Source organism: Paramormyrops kingsleyae, chromosome 2, assembly GCF_048594095.1.
Source record: "Paramormyrops kingsleyae isolate MSU_618 chromosome 2, PKINGS_0.4, whole genome shotgun sequence".
NCBI lineage: Eukaryota > Metazoa > Chordata > Actinopteri > Osteoglossiformes > Mormyridae > Paramormyrops > Paramormyrops kingsleyae.
The window spans coordinates 3,437,856-3,460,056 of record NC_132798.1 but is presented as its reverse complement, the minus strand read 5'-3'; the positions used below and the strand labels follow the sequence as shown (position 1 = coordinate 3,460,056).

General features: G+C 42.4%; 1 protein-coding gene across 2 annotated transcripts in view; it reads right to left on the bottom strand.

Annotated features, from left to right (window-relative positions):
- LOC111842668 (tyrosine-protein kinase ABL1-like) overlaps positions 1 to 22,201 on the bottom strand; it is a 40,098-nt gene that overhangs the window by 15,240 nt on the left and 2,657 nt on the right. Inside the window, exon 1 of one of the 2 annotated variants that reach the window (XM_023809527.2) lies at positions 2,998 to 3,663. The exons of the other annotated variant lie outside the window; for it this stretch is intronic. Within the exon in view, the coding sequence (XP_023665295.2) occupies positions 2,998 to 3,082 (85 nt within the window). The 5' untranslated portion in view covers positions 3,083 to 3,663. Of the gene's footprint in view, positions 1 to 2,997; positions 3,664 to 22,201 lie in introns of those variants that run through there. 2 annotated transcript variants of the gene reach the window in all.

Sequence of the window (22,201 nt, the reverse complement as noted above, 5' to 3'; positions counted from 1 at the left end):
GTTATTTAAAAACTTTCCAGTGTGCAATGGGCTTATACTGAAGAAGGAAAGAAAATGTATAAGGTGTACAAGATATATGTCTACATTAAGGAGTCATTTACGGGCTTATCACTAGAGAAGCATATCCTGCGTGCTCAAGCCAAAGCTACAGGTATTATAAAGAGTCTGACTGCATCATTTGAGATGCCTAAGGGGAAACATTAGCTAACGGAATCAATACTCTCCTGTGGCGATGAAGCCCCAAAACGCACTGAGCGGTGATCCCTCATGGGTCGTGCCTGAGCTGTTGATGGCCAGAGTCAAACCACATTCATGTAACGCTTAGTACGCCAGCACTCTGGCCTTTCCAAATCAGCTGCATTAAGGACAAACAGAAACAAACATTTCCAGCTGTTTGTTTAAATTCTCCGATGTGATGTTTTTAGACTGTTATCCCATTACCTCCCAATCTGGACCGACTAATCAAACCCAATCCCAACAGCGCCTTGACACACAGGGAGGTTGGCACACGTCACACACACCTACTCAATCCCTCTCAGACGCCTGCAGCCTCGCTCACAGGGGCCAGATGAGGGCAGCCATCCCGACTGGGCAAGCTGGGCAAGATACCAGTCCTGTGACCCGCCTGTCAGAATGTGGGCCTGCTCACCAGACTGCTTTTGTGGCACAGTGGGGATGTACCCCAAGTGACCAGGAGTCCTCCGAGATGGGATTCAAAAACATGGAGGAAAAATATGGCTTTGTGGAATCTAGTTGTTGAACATAATGTACGTAAACAAAGGGGTAACTCACACAGACAATATGCAAACAGCTTGTTCTAAATGAGTTTTTGATTAAAACTTGTAAATGTTTGTCTCTGTTCGGAAAAAAAATGTGAACAATGTTAGGTATACTCCACTGCTGCAGCACTGCTATTCTTGGTAATTAAATTATTTATTGGGGGGAAATTCACTGGCAAATTGCGCTGAATGATTTACTTTCCTTTGTCAGAGTGATAAATAAGACATCAGTAACATGGCTCATCAGTCAATAAGGTTTGGCCATCAAGAGCAATGAGACCTATGGCTTTTCGCTGACTCTCAACAGTTATATTCACTTTTAGACCGACTGCATCTCCAACTTGCAGCTGCAGATGTGAATTATTTTGTCGCCTGGTAACGTGCCACACATTCAGACTTCGTATGGGATGCAAAGGAAAATCCCAGAGAGGCTGCAAGCCTCGCAGATCCGGCCCAGAGCCTCGCGGAGCTGAACCCTGCCAATGTGTCTCTCAGAGGAGGCCAACAGAGGGCCAACAGGCCCGGTCTGAGGTCAGGTAAGGACCAGGAGTCACCGACTGGGAGAAACTGAGGCTATGCACTGGGGCACAACTGACCTCCTGTCAGAGATCAGGCTTAATGAATAACTGTAAGCTCACATAACGGCTATGAGCAAGGAAACTGCACCTCAAACCAAAGAAGAAACACTATAAAGTGAGATAGAGACGAATGTAATAGAGATGAGAGCACTGCAAACTAACAGAATAATAAATTTACCCACATACTTCTTGACGGCCTCCTCAAGTTCCTCACCTACCTACTGACCGCTGAGGAAGGACTACAAATACTGTAGAACCTGAGCCACCCAGAAATCCTTAAACCATTAAAACAAACAGCAATCAATCATCTATAGAAAAAACTGAAGGTTTTAGTACTGTGTGCTATTTAAGCTTACAGCCCAGCTAAATTCACATGTGGAATTCCTACAGTGGGCAGCAGCGTTAATAGATCTGAAACACAGGACTGGTAGCTTTCTTCATAAAGAAACAGATTTACAAAACTGAGGTACAAACAGGCATGTTTTCATTTTCGCCCCCAATCTGGGTTAATTACAACCACAGGGAAAGAAAGCAACATAATCAGGTTAAATGCACTTTTACAAAACACGCTGTTCTTTTCATTTACGCTACATTTACAAACCTAAATCTGAAGAGTTCATTTAAGTTCAAACTCTCTTTTTACTATGCATATGCAATTAGGTATAAATTTTTGGGCAATTGATAAACGATCAAAGGAATCACCCAAAATCAAAGGAATGACTCCAAACTAGCTTTATAGTCCAGCCTCTGAACATCTTTCGCTTATTCCCTAACTGAATAAACTTTTATAGAGCTCTCAAACATGACAGCAAAAAAACAAACATCCTACAAACAGCCGTAGAATGAAGGGCAGCATATGCTTGGCTAAATGTCCCTAGATACAGAAAATCAGCTAATGAATAATGGGGTAATGAATAATGGGTACGTTACGGACTGGTGCAACGTGGCCTTTGGTGTGCTAATTAAGTTTTATTTTTTGCATGCTCCAAGTTAACATCTGAGACAAATCTCTGTGAAATTCAAAGAAACCACACTCAAACTGAGACGTTGAGCTGGCCTGAAAGATCAGTATTTGTACATAACAGGCAGCGTACCAACATTGTCACCTTGTATACACTTCATGATCTAACGTCTGTCAAGATGTCGGCATCGATTACATACTGATGACACATATTGTAAAGCATCCATTTTTCCTGGTGACACAGTCATGGGATTTACACTAAGCTGGCAGATTCCTGAGCATGCCCACATGCTCTCAAGAACGGTATCCATAGTGACCAAATATACACACAAAAACAAAGAAACCATCCAGCAATGAAAAATTATACATGCACATTTTAATAAGTGCATATTTCAATGCTTTATGCAAGCATAATACACTAGAAGACAATAGAATAAAACATGCAGCATTCCTTGACTACCCCCCCCCACCCCCCACCCCCGTTCACGGCACCTAACTTTTAGCACCCCCACTCCTTCCTCCCCGAACTCGTGAGGAGATTGCGGCCTTGCTGTGGAGCGGCCAAAACTTTCCATTCCGGGAAGCCATCTGCGTGCCTGCAGCCTTCTGTAACGCAACACGCCCCGAACCCCCCCGTCCCCCTGCCCCCCCTCCACCATTGCTGCTGCCCCACGCTCACCTTCGAAGTAACAGCTGGACGACGACGACAGGCCCTTCTTAGATTTACACCCCACCAGCTTCAGACAGATTTCCAGCATTTTCATTTGATTCTTTTCAGTCCCGCTATAAAAATCCAGCTTTTCCCTCCGGATCCGCTTGCTTTTCACTCCCCCTCCCCCCCCAACAGTCTTTTTCCGTTAGTTTTTCAACGTTTTATATCGCATACATTTAACACATATGCAAAAGCGAACAAAAAACAACAAAAGCAAACTTTTACATCCTTAAAGAAAGTTTGTCTATGTCCCCCTCTTCCTCTCTGGTCCACGGAGACGGAAACCAGGTCCTTATTGTTTAAGATGTCTGCCGGCTCTTTAATCCATGGCGCTCCATTTAGATTCCTCTATGCCGCTCACTCTTTGTGGGAGCCGTTAAAGCGTATCCTTCCGTAGGAACGGCACATGGATGCGTTAGCTTAGCGAGGGCTACGGCACTCTTCTGTCCAGCCATTCCTTTCCTCTCCTCTCTCCCCTCCAGCGTCCGTTAGCAGGCGGAGCCTAGGGACTCGCTCACGCTCCACTCCACTCTGCCAACAAAGGGCCCCTTTCAAACGCAGCCTGTTTGACTAAATGACATCAGCTGTTTGGATCCACCCACCCGCGCGCGCGCACACACACACACACACACACGCACGCACACACACGGATGGACAGACACACGCAGCACATTTCTGAACTTTAAACTTTTCAGATCTCAGGGTGCAAGCTCTGCCACTCTCCAAAGAAATCAAAAAATATTTTTTTTTAAAAATTAAAAAAAAAAAATTAAAATAATCCCCTTTCTCTCCGCAATCTGGGATATACAGTGTCCACCGTATAAAACGTTGATTTAAATCACAGAATCATAAAGCCAATAACATTAACTTATATAAATGTGCCCTTTTGGGACTAAAGTTTACAGATATTGTTGTACGAGACCATAAGAAATGTTGCTCACTTTTCTGAGGCAGCGTCAACATCTGCTGAATAAAACACACATTCTGACACCCCGGGGTATCTAAGAAAGGTCAGAATGTACTCATAAGCCCCAGAGATCACAGCAGCACAAACGATTCTTCAATGTACTAAAATGTTGTTTTTAATGATTCCTTTACTAAATCTCTAGCCTGTTAGAGCCATTTTCTTTTGTATACAGGCTCTTTTGAACTAATGAAAGCGATCCCTACATTTTTTTTTTTTTTTTTAGGAAGCGATGGAGTGTATCGTTGTATTCTTCCAAAGAATGATCTTTCGTGTTTGCCGGAGGCCTCAATAAACGATTTTGTGAGGAAAGTCAAAATTTGTAGAACAATAATAAGACTGAGAGGAATAAGACATGCAGAAATTAAAAAGCCGTTTCAAGACAGAACGACCACAAAAAAAAATCATTTCACAGCCCCAAAATACTGTCATTTGTAATCTTGTCTGTCCATTCTCAACAGATTAGGAGGACTACCTCAGTGAAAGTGTAGAGTTCTTTTTTATGAGAGCAGCAATGGAATGTATAGAGAAAAATCGGCCTCATTTGGTTGAGATTAGCACTTGAGCCTTCCTAAATAATACTGCGCAGATCCAATGGACAGGCGAACGCAGGCCAGCTCTGTGAAGTCACAGGCAGAGGCCCTTTCCAGCGTCGTCCGGGAGACCAGCTGCGGCTTTGCGATGCAGGCCAGCCTCCATGGGGACAAGCGACTTAGATCATGGGCTCTAGCTGGCTTCGGCTAGCGGCTCCAGACTGGCCGGCCCCAGGGTCCGACCCGCAGCCTACAAGCCTGCTGGCTTCCGACAGCGTCTCCGAGAATTTCCAAGTGCAAGGGGGAAAAAATCTTAATACTGTTGCCTGGTGGGTCTGCTATTGTACTCTAGATTGTTTATGGAAAAATGAACTGCAAGATACCTACCTATACCATCCAAGACAAGAATGCTAAGAATCTGGGGTTGAGGGAGGGGGTGGTCATTATTCACCTTAATCAATCTGTCACATGGGTGCTACATTCTGACATTTGTCCCCGTCCCCTCTCCCCCCACGACACAAATGCAAGAAGTTCTCAATCTCGGCGATGTGGAAATAACTAGGGGGCCGACTTCTTGCCCCGACCTCGGACGCCGGAGCTAAAAGGGAAGGGGGGTGGGGGGGGAGGAGGCACATAATTCTGCAGTGAACTCATATGAGAATCAGTCAGTGCCGCGATTTATTACACTGCTCCTGGTATGTTAACAGCTAGCTGACGTAAACAGGACAGTTTGAAGCCCCCCCAACTCTAAACGTCTCCACGGAACGGAACAAAAAGAAGCTGAAAATGTGCCTACGATTAGGAGCGACTGTGTTTTATGTTGGTCTGATAGCCTTTGGGGGTCATAAACGCTCGTGACTGCTAGCGCAGCGGTTAAGGCTCAGCGTGTAGGCGGCTGGTACCTCGAATCTAGCAAAGGGCCCAGTTCAGAAGCAAGAGTCTTCCATCTGAATTGAGGGTTAACAAAAAACTGTCTAAAACTTTCAATCGCTTTGAAAAAATGAGCAGACTAAGCAGCAGAAACGACAGAGGGACGCGCTTATTTAGAGCCAAACGAGAAGCAACAGTGTTGCCCCCCACCCTGAACACCGTGCAAGGAATCAGCCACGGGCAGACATCACCGTGTTTCACCAACGGGCCTTTTCGGCAAACAAGGTAACGTAACAGTGCGTCCTTTCAAATGGCAGACCGACTGGAGGCTGGGACTCCATGTTTCAATGCCAACCGGAGTATCTTGCGCTAATCAATTTGCGTAATTTAAGTCGTAATTTTATTAATCTAGTAGACGGACCATAATCCTGTCACACTGCCACTGGGAAGAAAACAGGGATGTATCAACACAAAATGGTTTCTAAAGTGATTACACATTGGAGGTGCCCAGATCTGGTGTATTTTCATGGGGGGGGGGGGGGGGGGGGGGGTCCAGGGTTTAAGAAAGATTGAAAAGCCTGCTTAAGGGAACCACAGAATTAATTTCTGGTAAGAGGTCCTAAAACGCAGAATCAGTTAAATCCGAAACGTCACATGCAGAATGACACGCGGTTTAGCAGAGGAACACATACAGGCCTAGCCGTGGATACACGGCCCCCCTTTGCAGAGTAGCCTTTCAGCACTGGGCTGGCTCTCACATCAAGGCCAAGCAGAGAGAAACAAAAACAGAGCAAGCCTAGGACACATTCCTCTGTCACATGCGGGTCATGTGACCCCCGATCAAACGCAGGCGATACTTCTACACTGAAAAACAAACACTACGGACAGAGCTCTTTATTGCCATGACGGCAAAGACAACTTTTGCGCAAGAGTGCAGTTAAAGTGTATTAAACGGCTCTAAAGAGCGCTGTATGGGAAGAACTGCAACCCCTTCAGCCTTTACCATACACTCACATGCAAAATCTTCAGGAGACAAATATTACAGTAAACAGTTATCCTTAAATAACCCAAATGAACTACAGAAGGGATCATGAACGGCACTGACAACCGTGGTCTTCCTCACAGAGCCCGTGTTCCTTTTACAGGTTTATAGCATCTGTAACTTGCCAATCAAGGGAATTCTTAAACTTAACACCTTTTACCATTATGCTTCCTCTCTGCCAAGAAGTCTGGCATTTATAAGAAGCCAGGAGGAGACAAATTTGTCTCCATTTCCTCAGCCTCAGCATTTGCCCTCAGATGGTAAGCAGTCACCTCTGTTTCTGTAAGGTCCCTATCTACAGAACTTGTTTAATATGTAAATTTACCATATTGTCCCTTAGGCAAAGTCAGTCTGTCAAAAAAATGTTCATATGTGGTTGAATACATCCAGTGACATTCTCTGTCCTCAAACCTCTGCATTTCAAGCTTTGGCTGTACTTTGTATTAGACGGAATTAATTTTACTTTTATTGCATATGCTTCAAGCATCCGAGGCCTTAGAAAAACAGAAACACCCACCGGGAAAAGCCAGGATCTAAGTGGATTCTGCAATGTATCAAATTTCAAAATAGACGCCCGCAAATTCTTAGTGGTGACTAACGAATTAAGATCCCTTCCAGGCCTGGTATAGCTTAACCTTCTGCCTCGTATTATTTACAGGGTCTCTGCCGTGTTCCTGTAATGTGTACGGCCCCTGCAGATATAAGGGAAACAAAGAGATGCAACGTACTGACTGCTGATTTAGAAGAGCGGATCTAAAAGTTTGAAGGAGTTCTGGCATAAATGTGGTTACTGGACTGCATGTGATGAAAATGACAGACTTACAGGCAGGCGTCTGCTGTACCGGGCCTGGGGGGGGGGGGTTTGGGGGAGCGAGCAAGAGAGCACAGCTGGAATCTCTCCTGAAAGCAGCCCCCCCCCCCCCCCCCGAGCGGCCCCCGTTATCACCCTGCCTTCTCTGCAGGGCTCCTGACTAGCCGGGGTCTGGCCACAGATCCCACCCCCAGCCCTGCCCCCCCCCCAGCGCTCTTAAAGTCCATACATAAGGACTGCAGTGAGCACATCTGTTAGGCTTTAAGATCACTGAAATAGGGGGATACTCCGCGAAGCAGGCAGCCCTCTGTGGGTGATGCACACAGGAGCAGCGGCCGCTAGCCAAGCTAACGCTAAGCTCCTGGCTGCGGGTCACACTTGTCCCATCTTACAATGTCCTTTAAAGGAATAAGCAATTCTGTTCATTCACACAGAAGAGCACTTAACTTTCTTACAGACTGACTTTTCTCCTTTTAGTACTTTTCTTACATGGATAGTAAACCCAACTAAACACAGTATTTAAGTATAACTAAATCCAGATTTTTTTTTACGGCTGATTAGGGAGAGAGAGCATGAGAGCGAGAGCTCGGATTGCAGAAGGAGATTCCCAGCAGCGGCGTTCGCGGTGCCATTTTAGCGGTGAAAGCCAGTGTCTGTGAAGGGTTAGGGTTAGGGTTGGGGTTAGGGTCAGGGTTAGGGTCGGGAACGCGGCTGCACTCCTGCTCCGATGTTCACCGGAGTGTTCAGCAGGTTTAGAGAAGAGGTGAGGCCACTGGAAAGACGGCTTTCGCTCACTGTGCGCTCAGACATGCTGGGAAACGGGCCAGGGAAGCCTCCACAAGTGGTGCCCACCATCTGGAACCCCCCCCCGGAATGTGGAGAACCCAGAGATGTGATGCTGCAAGCAAAATGAACTCTGTGCCTTCAAAAGCAGACCTACATGAGCGGTCCCGCTTTCTTTCCCCCCCACCAACACATGAAAACACGCTCCCTCACCCTCACCTAAGCGGCCCGGCCCAGTGTCCTCCCGTCTCCGGCTCCACACCGCCTCCCCCCTTCGTTGGGCCCCCGCGCTCCATGTTATTCTACTCCTTGGCCTAAACTCCACCCACAGCACGAAGCAACATCTGCCTTCTCTACACACAAAGCGGGGCATTGGATAGCGAGAGTGCTGCCCAAACGCAGCAAGAACCACGGCAGACTGGAGGTTAGGATGTCTGAGGGTCCAATGAGTGAGCGAGCAATCTGGCAGAGCAAAGACGCTAGACATGATCTCCAGTGGATATTTTACTATCCCCTGTGTAGACTTTACTATCCCCTGTGTAGACTTTACTATCCCCTGTGTAGGTTCTAAAGTAGAAAAGATGCAAACTATTGCATAACAAAACCAGGAAAATCCAAAAAAACATCAACACATGGAAAACAGACGTTATGCACAGATATGAGTCCCTTATGCTAATTCAGAGAGTGCAGAGAGTACAAAGGTGCAGATTTCAATAAAAACGTAGAGTGAGCGTATAGACTAATATAGTGAGCACATGCATTTAAAAAAATGACTCATCGATGCATTAGGATGTTACTTTACTGGAGAGGAAACAGTGCTCTACCTAGTAATTTGTGTTTTGTTTCCTGCTAGACATTGCCAGAGAAAACCACCATGGCATGTGGAATGTATGAATAATTACATTAAAACTGATAATGTGCAAAGTCCACAAACCTAAACTCACTTTAAATATAAACTCAGATAGGATTATTCTTCTGGTAATATCAAAGAACAACATTTTTGAGAAAGTTCAATGTTTGGATTACATGTAACTCACTTTTCAAAAGATATACACTCTGAACAAAATGAACTTATCAATCTTGAGTGGAATTAACGTTTCTGTCTGCACCACATCAGCCCTTCTCCCTCCAGTGGCCTCTCAGAGCTCAAACCTTCCCACAGACACGCTGGAGATTCTCACTTCCGCTAAAGCCGCACTTTACCTAGACTCCGTCCCCCATTTCCAGGTATTGTGGAAGCTCGTGCTTTGGGGATTCCCTACGGCTGTGGTGGGAGTCCCAGGCTATTATGCACTCTTGGGTTAAACATCCTGTGCACCTCACAGGTGCCTCTATAAATAACACTGTCCAAAGCATTGAGGAAGTACCTCACGGAAGAAGAAGCTATTTAAGTGCACAGTGAAACGTAACAACACGATCAAACATACACCATTATACTGTATATAGAAACAATGACTATATCAATCCTCTATTTATGTTACAAACCTGACCACAACACTAAGTCCCGCAGAAAGGAAAGAACCATTTCTCCACATTTTATCATAGACCATGGATGCAAAGCACATTTAAGCTATGCCATTTTCATTAAATCAATTTCAATCCAACTTAAATATTTGCAAATTGGTTTAAAAGTTGAATTTCCGACTAGATAATGTTAACATTTAGTAATAAAGACCAGGATACAAATTCGATGGCAAATATTTTTGTTCGAAATGATAACGTGTGTTTGGGTGATATCTATTGCAGCTGGATAGCAGGAGGTGACAGAAAATGATGTAGGACTTTTGTAAAAGCAGAGAATGTTTCCAGACAAAAAACATTTTTGCATCTGAACAATTCTTAGTACAATAACTCAAAAAGTATCTTTCAAACTTTGCAGATGTACTGTATGGGTGAACTGGAAATGATCACATTTTTAAACAAAGTGTTACAAAACTGGAACAGCGTCGCATAGCGACACCAAAGGGAAGAGCGACTGCTGATGACATTTGATGTGATAAGTCAAAAAATATTTGACAAGTCTTGCTCCAGAAAAACAACTAAGACAACTAATGCTCCAGAAAAACATTACAGTAGTACCTCAGTTCTCGAACTCATAAGACCTGGAATTTCTTAAAAGTCGAACCAACCAGTTAAAAAAAAAATTACCTAGAGCTCGATCTGAATCTCAGAAGTCAAACCATGAACGCCGACCTAAGATAACTTGTACGCGCGGGGAAATGAATCCATCTCTGCGGAAACAAAGGGTAACGCTTCAGTCTCAGTCTTGCATTAGTGTAAACATGCACGATGCTATCACAGCTAACTGAATACAAATATTAAGACAGTAAAAATACATTTAGACAATGACAGACAGCAGAGTCCTGCACGGGTCCAGTTTTGGAGACCTGCACCCGCCCGCACCCGCACAGTACAGCACCACACCCACCCGTGCACCCGTGATTATTTCAAAGTTAAATCCGTGACAAGCGCTAGGCCTACATGAATTTTGAACTGAAACGAAAAAGTCCGTTTAACTCAAAATCAAATCAGATGGCTATCCATCTAGATCAGATCTAAGCTATCCATACTGTGACGAGCGTGAAAGAGAGAACACGACGACACGCTTCAGCAAGGATTCAGACGTGTATGTGAATGTTTATCGAAGCGGTTATCTAATGGTGCATTCGTTTTTCTCTCGGAACTCGGAAATTCCGAGTTGAGTGACATCACGTCCGACAATCTCCCGTTCAAGCTACCACATCTCGGAACAAACATGGCTGCCTCCATGAACACGCTGCTGTGTGTTGTCGCTTTATATTTTACCAGATTTGGAGTGAGATTATTTTTTCCGAGAGACAAACAAACATGAAACACGAACTAGTCAAACCACATTAAAAGCTTTATTAAATATTTTAGCACATTCATAGCAATATTCTTTTTTCGAGAGGCAAACAAACTACAAACAAGCCAAAGACACTAACAAGTCTGGTAAAAATCTGATATTGCATGTAACACGTGCAGTTACATTTATAACTATTAATACATTTAACAAAATAAACATTTTTAAAGATTTATAAAATAGAATTACTGTTGAGTGTGTAAGCCGCCATATTGAAATTACATCACAGGGGCAACTCGGACAACAAAATCTTGTCCGACGTCAACGTCATAAAAGAGGCGTGTTTCCGATGGGAAGTGACGTTCCCTGATGTTTTCATCCGAGTTCCGACTTGGGGAGTAATAATCGAAAGCACCATAAGGTACCCTCGACATACTGAACACACTGTGATGATGACAATTTGTACATGATAGTCTAATACATAGATATTTTCGCTTATGTTATTTTTGCAGGCTACAATACTGTTTTGATTGACCTGCTACCCACCTGTGTGTAATGAATTACCCGGCCGCATACCCGCCCGTAAAATTTCAGAACATTAAAATCCGCCCGTTTCAGCAACTATCTGTGGGTACTAAAAAGGTTCAGTTCTCTTGACAGATATTGTATGCAGTTTAACTATTAAAAATGTTTCTAAAAAGGAAACCAATGAGTTTTCCATTTTAAAACACCTGTTTTTTCCTCTTTTGAATACTTACTATTGCTCTTTAATAAGACAAAAGTATTTCTTATTCGATTACTTGATTAATCGATGGAATAATCCATAAAATACTCGATTACTAAAATAATCGATAGCTGCAGCCCTACACCTGATTCACCGGAGACAAATCACACCGTAATTGAAGCAGCAGAGCTAGGAGGCTGCAGAGGACGGAAAGGGAGGCTGCAGTAATTATCTTGTGAGCAAAATATTCCGAGGATATTTCTGCAACCTTCCCAGGAACATGGTACAAGTCAGCGGTTCTCAAACTGTTTATTTCCTGAATATTTTAAAATAAAGTTAACGTATTGCCAAATATTTGTGGGAAAACAATACTAGACAGTATGATGATTTGAAATATTTAATACTGTCCAAGCCTACTGAAGAGGCTGGTGTTTGGGGGGTGTGGGACCGTCCAGGAAATGTCGTCATTTTTTGTCAGCTTCTTTGCCAATTGCATACATGCGCACCTCTTCATGTTACCTCAATAACAATCTAGTGTTACGTTTATTCCGAAAGTTAAAACACTAAAAACCACTTTCTTTGTTCGTGTTTAGGTTTCCCAAATTTGGGATTTGGTACCTTATGCAGATTTCATGTAAACCACACTGTCCTGTGGGGCAGCTTTCTGCCAGCTAACTGAAGCTTGTGTGTCTGCAGTCAAAAACAATGTAGCAGTAACAGCTGATCTCAGAAGAAAATTACAATGGCGTCTATGTGTGTGTGTGACATCACATGGTACGTACTTATAGCACTTTTCCAGTGACATATAGGAACCAGATCATACCCAGCCGGTACCGGCAAGAGACACTAGAGCGCGGATCCAGCTCGCTTCCATTTTTTATTATTCGATTATTTGTATGGTGAACACCATGATTTACTATGTGCTAATTTCCACTAGTATGTCTGTATAATCTCCATGTTAGGACAGCATCGAATGCTAGCGGAATTAGCATTAGCTTGCTTACATTTGTATTATCAATGCATTCCGTTCAGCTGTTGTATCGTACATTTTCAAGTAGGAATGCTAATCCATGCATATTGGTGCAGTGCATTTCAACCAATCAGATGGTGGTGATACAGCCCGCTTGGTTTAGTCATGCTTTGTACAGTAAGCGCAGGTACGGGTCGGGTACAGTTCACAGTTTACAATGGAAAACAGTCCCTTTGCAGTACGGCTTGCCTATGGCTGCCTTCTCTGTGGCAGTGCCATTAGTTATACCATTGGTGTGTGTCAGTTTTTCCTCTAATGTCATGGAAAATACTGGTCATGGTGCAAATGAGAAATAAATAGAATATAAATATATTTAGACTTATAAAGAATATAAGTAGTATAAATAACATTTTATGATATGGACATTAAAACATACATAAATACAGTTAACCACCTAACTGGTGGGAAAGTTCGTACAAATTGGCATGTAACTGGAATACGCAATTACTGAATAGGTTTTGTTTGAGAGCTACGTGTCACAACTAGGACTCAGAGGATTCAAGTATAAACGCCTCTATTGAGTTTCACATTATCAGTTGATCCAACCGCTAATTATAGAAAATGTAGCGGTTGGGAGAGGGATTAGACAGGAAGGAGGAGCTGACCGATCAATCGGGGGGTTGGGGGGGGGGGGGGGATACTCTTGTCATCCCAGCAGCATCTTTTGTCATATATATTTATTCATATTTATTTATTTATTTTATTTTATTTTATTTACTTAAGTTATGTCAAAAATAACAGGGCCCAGAATTAGTTTGTGACGACCTGAGTTTAAAAAACCTTACCCCTCAAAAAAGAGAAAAAAGAAAACTAAGAATTCATTAGAAACTAAGACAGTTTAAAAACAGTGCAGTTCTGTAATGTACATTAACAAAGGCAAGAAAAGCTTTAGAAAATAATCTTTAATTTAATTATGATGTCAGAACAGTAAGAAATCAGAAGATGCAAGGCTACAGGACAACAGATGTACGAAACTGATAGACAATGGGAGAAGAGAAAATGGCTTTAATAAAAATTGTTCAGGTTTTTAAACTGTAGATGATGCAAATAAAACCACAAAGACCAGGGATTCATATTCTGTGTGTTATATCAGAACATCTGAAAACAATATACTGCAGGGTTTAGCTATAAGTAGCAACATACCAGGAACTGAATGTTATAGTCACTTCGGTACCTGCTGATAGGAGTCTAGTCATCTTCATAGATCACTACTCGCGGATTAGAAAATAGCTAATGTTACGCCAATCCACAAAAAACGGGAATGGGACCAACTCTACCAATTATAAAACAATTACAGCTATTGGCTCTCTGTCATTTAGCTAAATTCAGCAAACTAATTACTGAATACTAACCTTTCAAGATGACGATTATTTCTGGCAGATGTTACAGAATGATATTACACCAAGTATTTTAATGCAATAATTTTTTAACATATTAAAATCTATTGAGAGCTTGAAAGCTTTTTTCAAAGACCCATTCCATAACATTCCACCTGATAGATCCATCTAGAAGGAGCTGGAATCCTTGGCTGTAAACAAGCAGAGATACTCATTTTGGTTTCTGAAGGTGCCATCGTGTCATTCTGAAAGGCCGGCAGAGTAAAGGGCACACAGGAGAACCCCACTGAGCCAGGAGTTGGGCCCAATACTCTGAGGTCAGGCTAACTCTGCCATACTTAATGTTTGTGACAGCAAAGTGCCACAAAACAACTAAATTATGGAGTGAGTATATGGCAAGGAATTCTGTAAGGGCACAAAAATAAAAATGAAACCAAAACATACATTTAAAAACAAAAGAAAACTTACAAGTTCAAGCCATGAAAGTCACACATGAGGCCAACACTGCCTCTATCCGGAGGGGTTAATATGACAGATCTCTACTGCCACCTATAAGGAAAACCCAAGACGACAGGAAGGCTCATCCCAAAGATGTCTGGAAGCAGCACTGCACACACCTACCTGCACACAGCAGGCCTGCGAGTCACTGCTTCACCACTGCAGTGAATGACAGCTGGAAGGGAGACTTTCCAATAGTCATACTTCAGTTTGCTATGGATGTCAAAGCCAAGAAACCACATTAAAGGGGGAATTTCACCCATAAATGTTACTTTTTACTTCGCTCACTACAGGGTTCACTAGGCATCTAAAAACAACCGTAAAACATGTACAAACTGGCCCTGCGTTTAATGAAAAATGGATCAGGAGGTTCTTTACTATCCAGAGAGAGCAAACTGACATTGATCTCAAAAGCAACCCCAGCAGCCTTGTCTGAAAAACAAAAGCTGACTTCACAGAATGGTGCCCTGCACCTTTGTGGCGTCACCAAAGAGCCAAATGCAAACATTTTCAAGGATTACCATCTTCCCTCCTCCTTCCAGTTTGGCTTCATGTCTGTACTGTGCATTACAGTCTAGCTACTTGTTACAACACATTTCTTAACATCGAAAAAAAAAAATAAAACTTCAAATCTTCAGAAGCTACTGACTTCCTGACTTCTACTTGCTATCTTTTTTGATCCCACATCTAAACTTTTGTGACTTTAATTTTGGTAAATGCTAATTTCATGGAAAAGGCCAACTAACCTACTAATACGTCAAGATGTTTCACTAAGTGTCTGTGGCCGCAGACAGAATTTTATTAATCCGTTAACATTCCTAAATTCACAACCAGAGACTCGCTGGACACACAGTGTTTTTAGCTCAGTTCCAATGACTGCAGGTTAAGGGCTGAGAACACTATTGAACTAAAGGAAATTCTTATAAAGGCCTTACGTTAGTGCATTCTTACAAAGGAATTACATTATCAGCTTTGCCATCTCTTCTAAAATAAACGTAGGACGTCCAATTGAGCTTTTACTGCTCCAGTATAATCAGGGTTTCGAGTTTAACTGCCCCCAGTAACCAGGTCAAAATGATGTGGGGATTGCACAAAGACACAGGCTAGAAGCACAAAGCCTGCTGCTGGAAGCTGCCGTCTCAGGAAATGTCTGTGGGAAAGTGAGGAGGCACGGCCAAGCCCTGGCACGTCCTGGGCGGCTGCGGTGCTGGAAACAGACGCATTCTGGCTACCTGGAGCTGTGTAAGTACAGCTGACAGAGATAATGCAATGCTTCCTGAAAATCACCACTCCTGCGGTTTTAAAGAAAATGATCAGCTTAGATCACATTTACTACAGTGTTACCAACTTAATTTCAGTGGCACCATTTACTAGAGGCTAGACTGCCGTAATCCCAGTAATCTTCTTAAACACACGGTTACACATTAATTTATTAGGACAACGCAATTACGTGATTATAGAAAAGAATGAAGGGTTCTCTGGTATGTCAATTCATCTTAAAAGCTCAGAAGTGAGATATGTATGAAATATATATTTAAAAAATATTTTTAAATTGTGAGGCAACCCATGAACTGAACTGCAATACTGGAAGAAGCAGATTAAAGCCCATTTTGTGAGTCGGAAAAAAACAGCAACGTGGAGGTATTCAGCGAACACAGAACCACATAATGATGGTATGCTGGATAAAAATTCAAGGTTGCAAATGAAAGCCCTGTGCATCAAATGAACAAACAACACAGTGAGTTTCAGCTTCAAAACAAACGGTCATCAGGGATACATTGTCTCCACTGAACTGCTAGAATAGAATGTCTCTTTTATCGGCCACGTACAGGCGAAATCACAGGAAAAAAAAAAATAAATCAGTGTTGCATATCTCATTTGATCTTTTCCACACACGTGTAGACCTGAAAGTCAGCCTTGTGGTCAGAGCAGGACTGGGCGATAAGGCCAAAAATGTTATCAGAATAAAAAAATTTCCGATCAGCCGTTATCGATAATTATCACAATTGTGTCAAATCATTATTTCTTCCCGGTTAAAGGCCGATTTTTGCTCCAGAGGGAAAATCAAAGAAACAGATGGTTAATTGTGGAAAAAGTATTCAGTATCGTCAGGCTGCGACAAACACTTGCCAAACAGCATTTTATATCACAAATTTGCATTAGCTTTTCTGAATTCTCTGTGGATTACTGCTGTGTGGATTTCTCCTGGGCTGAACTTTACTGTGGACTTTCGTTTTGGATTTAGCTGGATTACCCTTATTAGACGGGTTGCTTTCGACTTGCCCACTTTCCTGGTGAGTTGTCCTGTTGTTTTGACTGTGTTCTCTTTTGTCTGCCTGTCTGACCTATTATATTCTGTTATTTTTCAATAAATCCCGTTTGTGTGTTTGTGTGCTTGAGCTGCATTGGACGTTCTGACAAGCAGTCACAGAGAACGTTATGTTTTTTCATTGCGATGCAAAATGTGCCATTGTTGACACACTGGTTCATAAATTATATTGAACTTTTATTGAGCATTTGTTATATTGATAGATAAAAATTATATCACGGTAATTATCGTTATCGTTTTAGCGTCCAGCCCTAGGTCAGAGGATAGGGTCAGTTGTTAACCTGGCACCCCTGGAGTAGTGTTTGCAGTTAAGGACCTTGCTAGACAGTGATTTGAATCAGCAACCTTCTGGTCATAGGCACAAAGTCCTAACCCTCACAGCCACACACCACCCCAATGCTATACGGCAGGGTTTCCCAATCTGGTCCTTAGGGACCCACAGACAGTCTACATTTTTGCTCCCTCCCAGTTCATAGTAGGGAGGGAGCAAAAATGTAGACTGTATGGCAGGGAGCTCAGAGGGAGGAAAACCTTGGGCTGACAGTGGGTCCAGGGGACCTGATTGGGAAGCACTGCTCTATGGTCAACTTACATTAAACACCAAGACTGATGGTAGCTCAGGCCCATCCAGACAAGCCTGAGCACACAAACAGAGGAAGCAGCAAGACTGTTCTTCCTGTCAGACTTTATACAAAACATCACATGAATGACACACTAAATATAGAGGGGAAATGATTCATGAGCAGACTCAATACTTCTACTGCATAATCATTACAAATGATTAAAAAACAGGTAGCATTCGTTTTGTCATAAATCAAAGAAAGCAAGCAGTGGCCTGTATCTGACAAGAGGGATGTACGGCAACGAGAGGGATGTACGGCAACGAGAGGGATGTACGGCAACGAGAGGGATGTACGGCAACGAGAGGGATGTACGGCAACGAGAGGGATGTACGGCAACGTGTTGTGTTCACAGGGCACGACTGCTTCTGAAAATAGACAGTTATGGAGGAAAGAACCTCAAGCACTAAGGTTTATCAAGACAAATGTTACAGAAATACTTTAAACAAATTTTAAAATTCACAGAAAGTAAACATGCATCAGAAATGTTTCAGAAGAATACAGGACTTAAAAATTTTGGTGAACACTATATGTCTATTGGGCAAATTGTGTTAAGGAATTCATTTTAAAGTGGGTTCTAAAAATCACATAATACTTTTTAAGCTAGTCTAAGAATCACTAAGTGATCCCCCGCTTATATGGATCAAAAAGCTTGGGACATAAGCATTCCTATACAAATACTGTTTAAATAATGTGCTTATAGTAATCAAGTAATCCACTTACTGTGTTTATTGTGGGTCTTTTTAAACATGACAACATATGGAAAAAATTTAAACTGAGGTAAATCTTTTTTTTTTTTTTTTTAAACTTCATTTGATCTCCTTACTTTGGTTTGTGGTGACCCATCTGCGTCTGGCCAGCTACCTGAGGCTAATGTGGTGTGCACAGAAAACATAACGGGAAAAAGTCATTTTCTCTCAGTGACAAATACATACTCAACAAAGTTTATGACAAAAACGAGCCACAGAGATGCAGAAGGGAAACTACAATAAGCATTTTGAGATAATGTAACGTAGTGAAAATGCACTGTATAAATGAAGTAAATTGTATATTACAGTATGTACAGTACTGTATTATAGCGCACTTGAATTATACACAGTTGAGTAATTTAATTTGTAAAGAATTGTCATTTGAAAAGCGTTTGAAACAGCTGTACTGTATTTTGAAAATTGCAATAAATTTAAGTAAATAGTGACACTGTCTGTTTTAATAACATATTCATGTAATAAAAATACAAATGTCAATTAGATGGTAATCTGACAGACATAAAGAAAAAGGAATAAAAATAAAAAGGAATCCGTTATAATGATCCGCTTATAGTGATCAATTTCACCCAGACAGACGTCATCACTATAAGTGGTTTCCACTGTATCTGAAATATTAGGTTTTTCTATTGCAGGGCTCTTCAAATCTGGACCTCGATTCCAAATCCAGGCCGTGTTTTCAGTTCTCCCAGGTAGTTAGTTTAATAATTACTGATTCTGATTGGCCAGAGGCTTCACACCTGACTGACAGGTAAAGGAAGGCTGGAAAACCAGCAGTGCTTGGACCTCGAGGACCGTGATTTGAATAACCCTGTTCTATTGGTTTGAACTCGAAATAAGGAAATGTGGGTGTTTGGCATTATAATCTCCTACTTGGTGGGCTTATTATACCTTCTGTTCAGGCTAAAAGCAGAGATTCCCTGAACTCCCAGGACTCCCTGTTCTCCTTATGTTGTGTTTTTGCCTGAATGCTGATTGTCCTTGTTGTGTTATGTTGGTCTGAAAGGTTAATTATTCATTTACTGCACACTTTACAGAATCTTGCCCCAACGATTAGATGGTTACTTGTAAACCTGCCAACTTTGAATGATGTCACCTTATGGCAAAAAAAAAATTCAGCTCATGCACGTGGCCAAAAAACAGACATAATACACAGTAGGGCTATATTTTTGCAGAGCTGACTTATTGGTTAACGGATAATGAACAATTGAATGGAAACGTTCTAATAATAACAATAATGATTGTAATAAAATAACAGTAACTGCTTATGTTTAGTTTTATATTGATTGACTGGGCTGTCCGGGGGCCTAAACTCCTGTACAGAGACCAAGTCCCACTAAAGCCCCTTTTTTGGGAAGCAGGAAAAAGTTTCATCAAATACTTTTTGACTTATCACATTCACAACGTCAAACATTGCCTGCTTTTACCTATCCTTTTGCTGTCATTACAGTGGATTCGTTTCATATTTGGGGAGATCTGCCTCAAAATTTAATCAGTTCCATTCCGAACCCTTATTAAGTTATTGTCTTAACGGGATCAAGTGTCACAACTGCCCTTTTTTGGATATCATGTTATGGCGCTCCTTCAGTTTTGGGGCAATCTGCCTCAGAATTGAAGCACTTTTAGTTCCTCCCCCATACACAATGTGTGTGCAAAGTGTGAAAGATCTGTCAAACTATTTTTCAGTTATTAGCTTGCATACCAAAGTGTCTGTTGCAGCGGCGGACCAGTGCTAAAACCGGAAGCATTCCCCAAAGGCTGGGGAATACAATAACTGCAGTACACTTATAAATGTCAATTACGCAACTGCACAAGCAATGCAAAATGCCCTTTCTGGTATCTGGCAAAGACTGGCTTTTCAAGCTATTGTTCTCCAGGGGTGTGACAAGCCAGATGGACAGAGAAGATGATCTCCTGTGTCCACAAGAGAAACTGCAAGCTAAATAAGCAACCTGAATAGAATAAATCTGGGCACAAAGCTTATTCTGAACCAAGATCACTGAGGGAGCACCCTGAAATGGGCGGGTACAGCAGGGGCAGGTTTCTTGTTCCACCTCCTCCCTTTTATTCCTTCTCTGGAGAAGTGGCAATGGGACGAGGAAGAGAAGGGTCATGACCTCACAAACAGTCCTGTTTATACACATCCGCTCAGATGAATCACTCTCCCCAAAACTCCAACCTGTCGAGACACGGACTCTACAAGACCTCAGAAGGTCTTCTGTGGTATCTGGCACCAAGACATTAGCAGCAGATCCTTTAAGTCCTGTAAGCTGTGAGGTGGAGCCTCCATGGATCAGGCTTGTTTGTCCAGTACATGCTACAGATGCTCGATCAGACTGAGATCTAGGGAATTTGGAGGTCAAGTCAACACCTTCAACTCTGTTTCATGTTCCTCAAACCATTCCTGAAGAATTTTTAGTGTGGCAAGGCGCGTCATCCTGCTGACAGAGACCACTGCCATTATGAGGTGTACTTAGTCTGCAAATACGTTTAGGTAAGTGTTATGTGTCAAAGTAATACCCACATGAATGCCAGGACCCAGCAGAACATTGCCAAGGGCATCCCACTGCCTCCTCCAGCTTGCCTTCTTCCCATAGTGCATCCAGGTGACATCTCTTCCCCAGATGCACACAAATACCCAACTATCTACATGAAATAACAGAGAACGTGACTCATCAGACAGGCCACCTTCTTCAATTGCTCCATGGTCCAGTTCTGACACTCGTGTGCCTATTGTAAGCACATTTTGGTGGTGGACAGGGGTCAGCACGGGTACTCTGGCCGGTCTGCGGCTGCACAGCCCCGTAGACAGCAAGCTGCGATGCACTGTGTGTTCGGACACCTTTCTATCATAGCCAGCATGAACCTTTTCAGCAATTCGTGCTACAGTAGCTCTCCTGCGGGATGGGACTGGACCAGCTAGTCTTTCCTCTGCACGTGCATCACTGAGCCTTGGGACCCAGGACCCTGTCGTTGGTTCCCTGGCTGGCCCTCGCTGGACCACTTTCAGAAATCTGTCGCCACATTGTGGAGAAGCAATGAAATAATTATTACACTGTGGAGACAGATTTGTAAAAACGGTTCAAGGAGGGCCAACCGGTGACCCAGCAACAGGGTCCTGGGTCCCAAGGCTGATTGACGTGCTTGGGGAGGCCATTACTATGGGGATTAGCCATTATTTTGGTCTCCTCCCCCCTAAATACTATTTGTGAATTATCTTTTTTCATTAAATTATTTAATAATAGTGTCATAACAGCACATCCTTGATTTTTTTTTATATTGTAATATGGTTCCTGGTACTTAACTTATAAAAACGTGTAATGCAAATGGCATTAATCCATTTTGTCCGTATAGTGTATCAGAGTTCAAAATAGCAAAAAAGACTAATTTTAACAACTTTAAACATTTTTCACAGAAAAACAACTGGGTGGACAGTATTAAGATTTTGCACAACTTTATTACCACAAAAATAGGTAAATTTTATAGAATTTCTTTATGAAACTCCATGACATGACCTGCAGGGCTCTGGGTGAGTTGGAGGGGAACGACCATTTGGTCCTTGTCAAAGTCACTCAGATCCTTACACTTACCCATTTTCCTCCTTCCAACACATCAACTTCAAGAACTGACTGTTCAGTTGCCTAATATATAATGGCACCCCTGACAAGGCCATATTATTTACTTCACCTGTCAGTGATTTTAATGTTCTGGCTGAACGGTGTATACAGGTAATACTTCAATGTGCCCAGTAGGAACATCATGTCATTGGAGAAGGTGATGCTACGATACTGCAGACTGACATCACTAATGGTTTCCAGGTCACCCTACTGCTTTCCTCACCATCTCCCCTGCTTTTTGCACTTTTAGGGATTGATGGAAATGGTGATGCACACCCTGAAATCATAAAACCGGCCGTGTTTGTCTCCGTTCCAACCAAATTCAATTAAAGTTTATTCAAATGCATTTCCCCAAACATTCAGCAAATTTTGAAAGCATTGAACAAAATCATCAAAATATTTGTGCTAGAGTAGCTTGACACCATTAC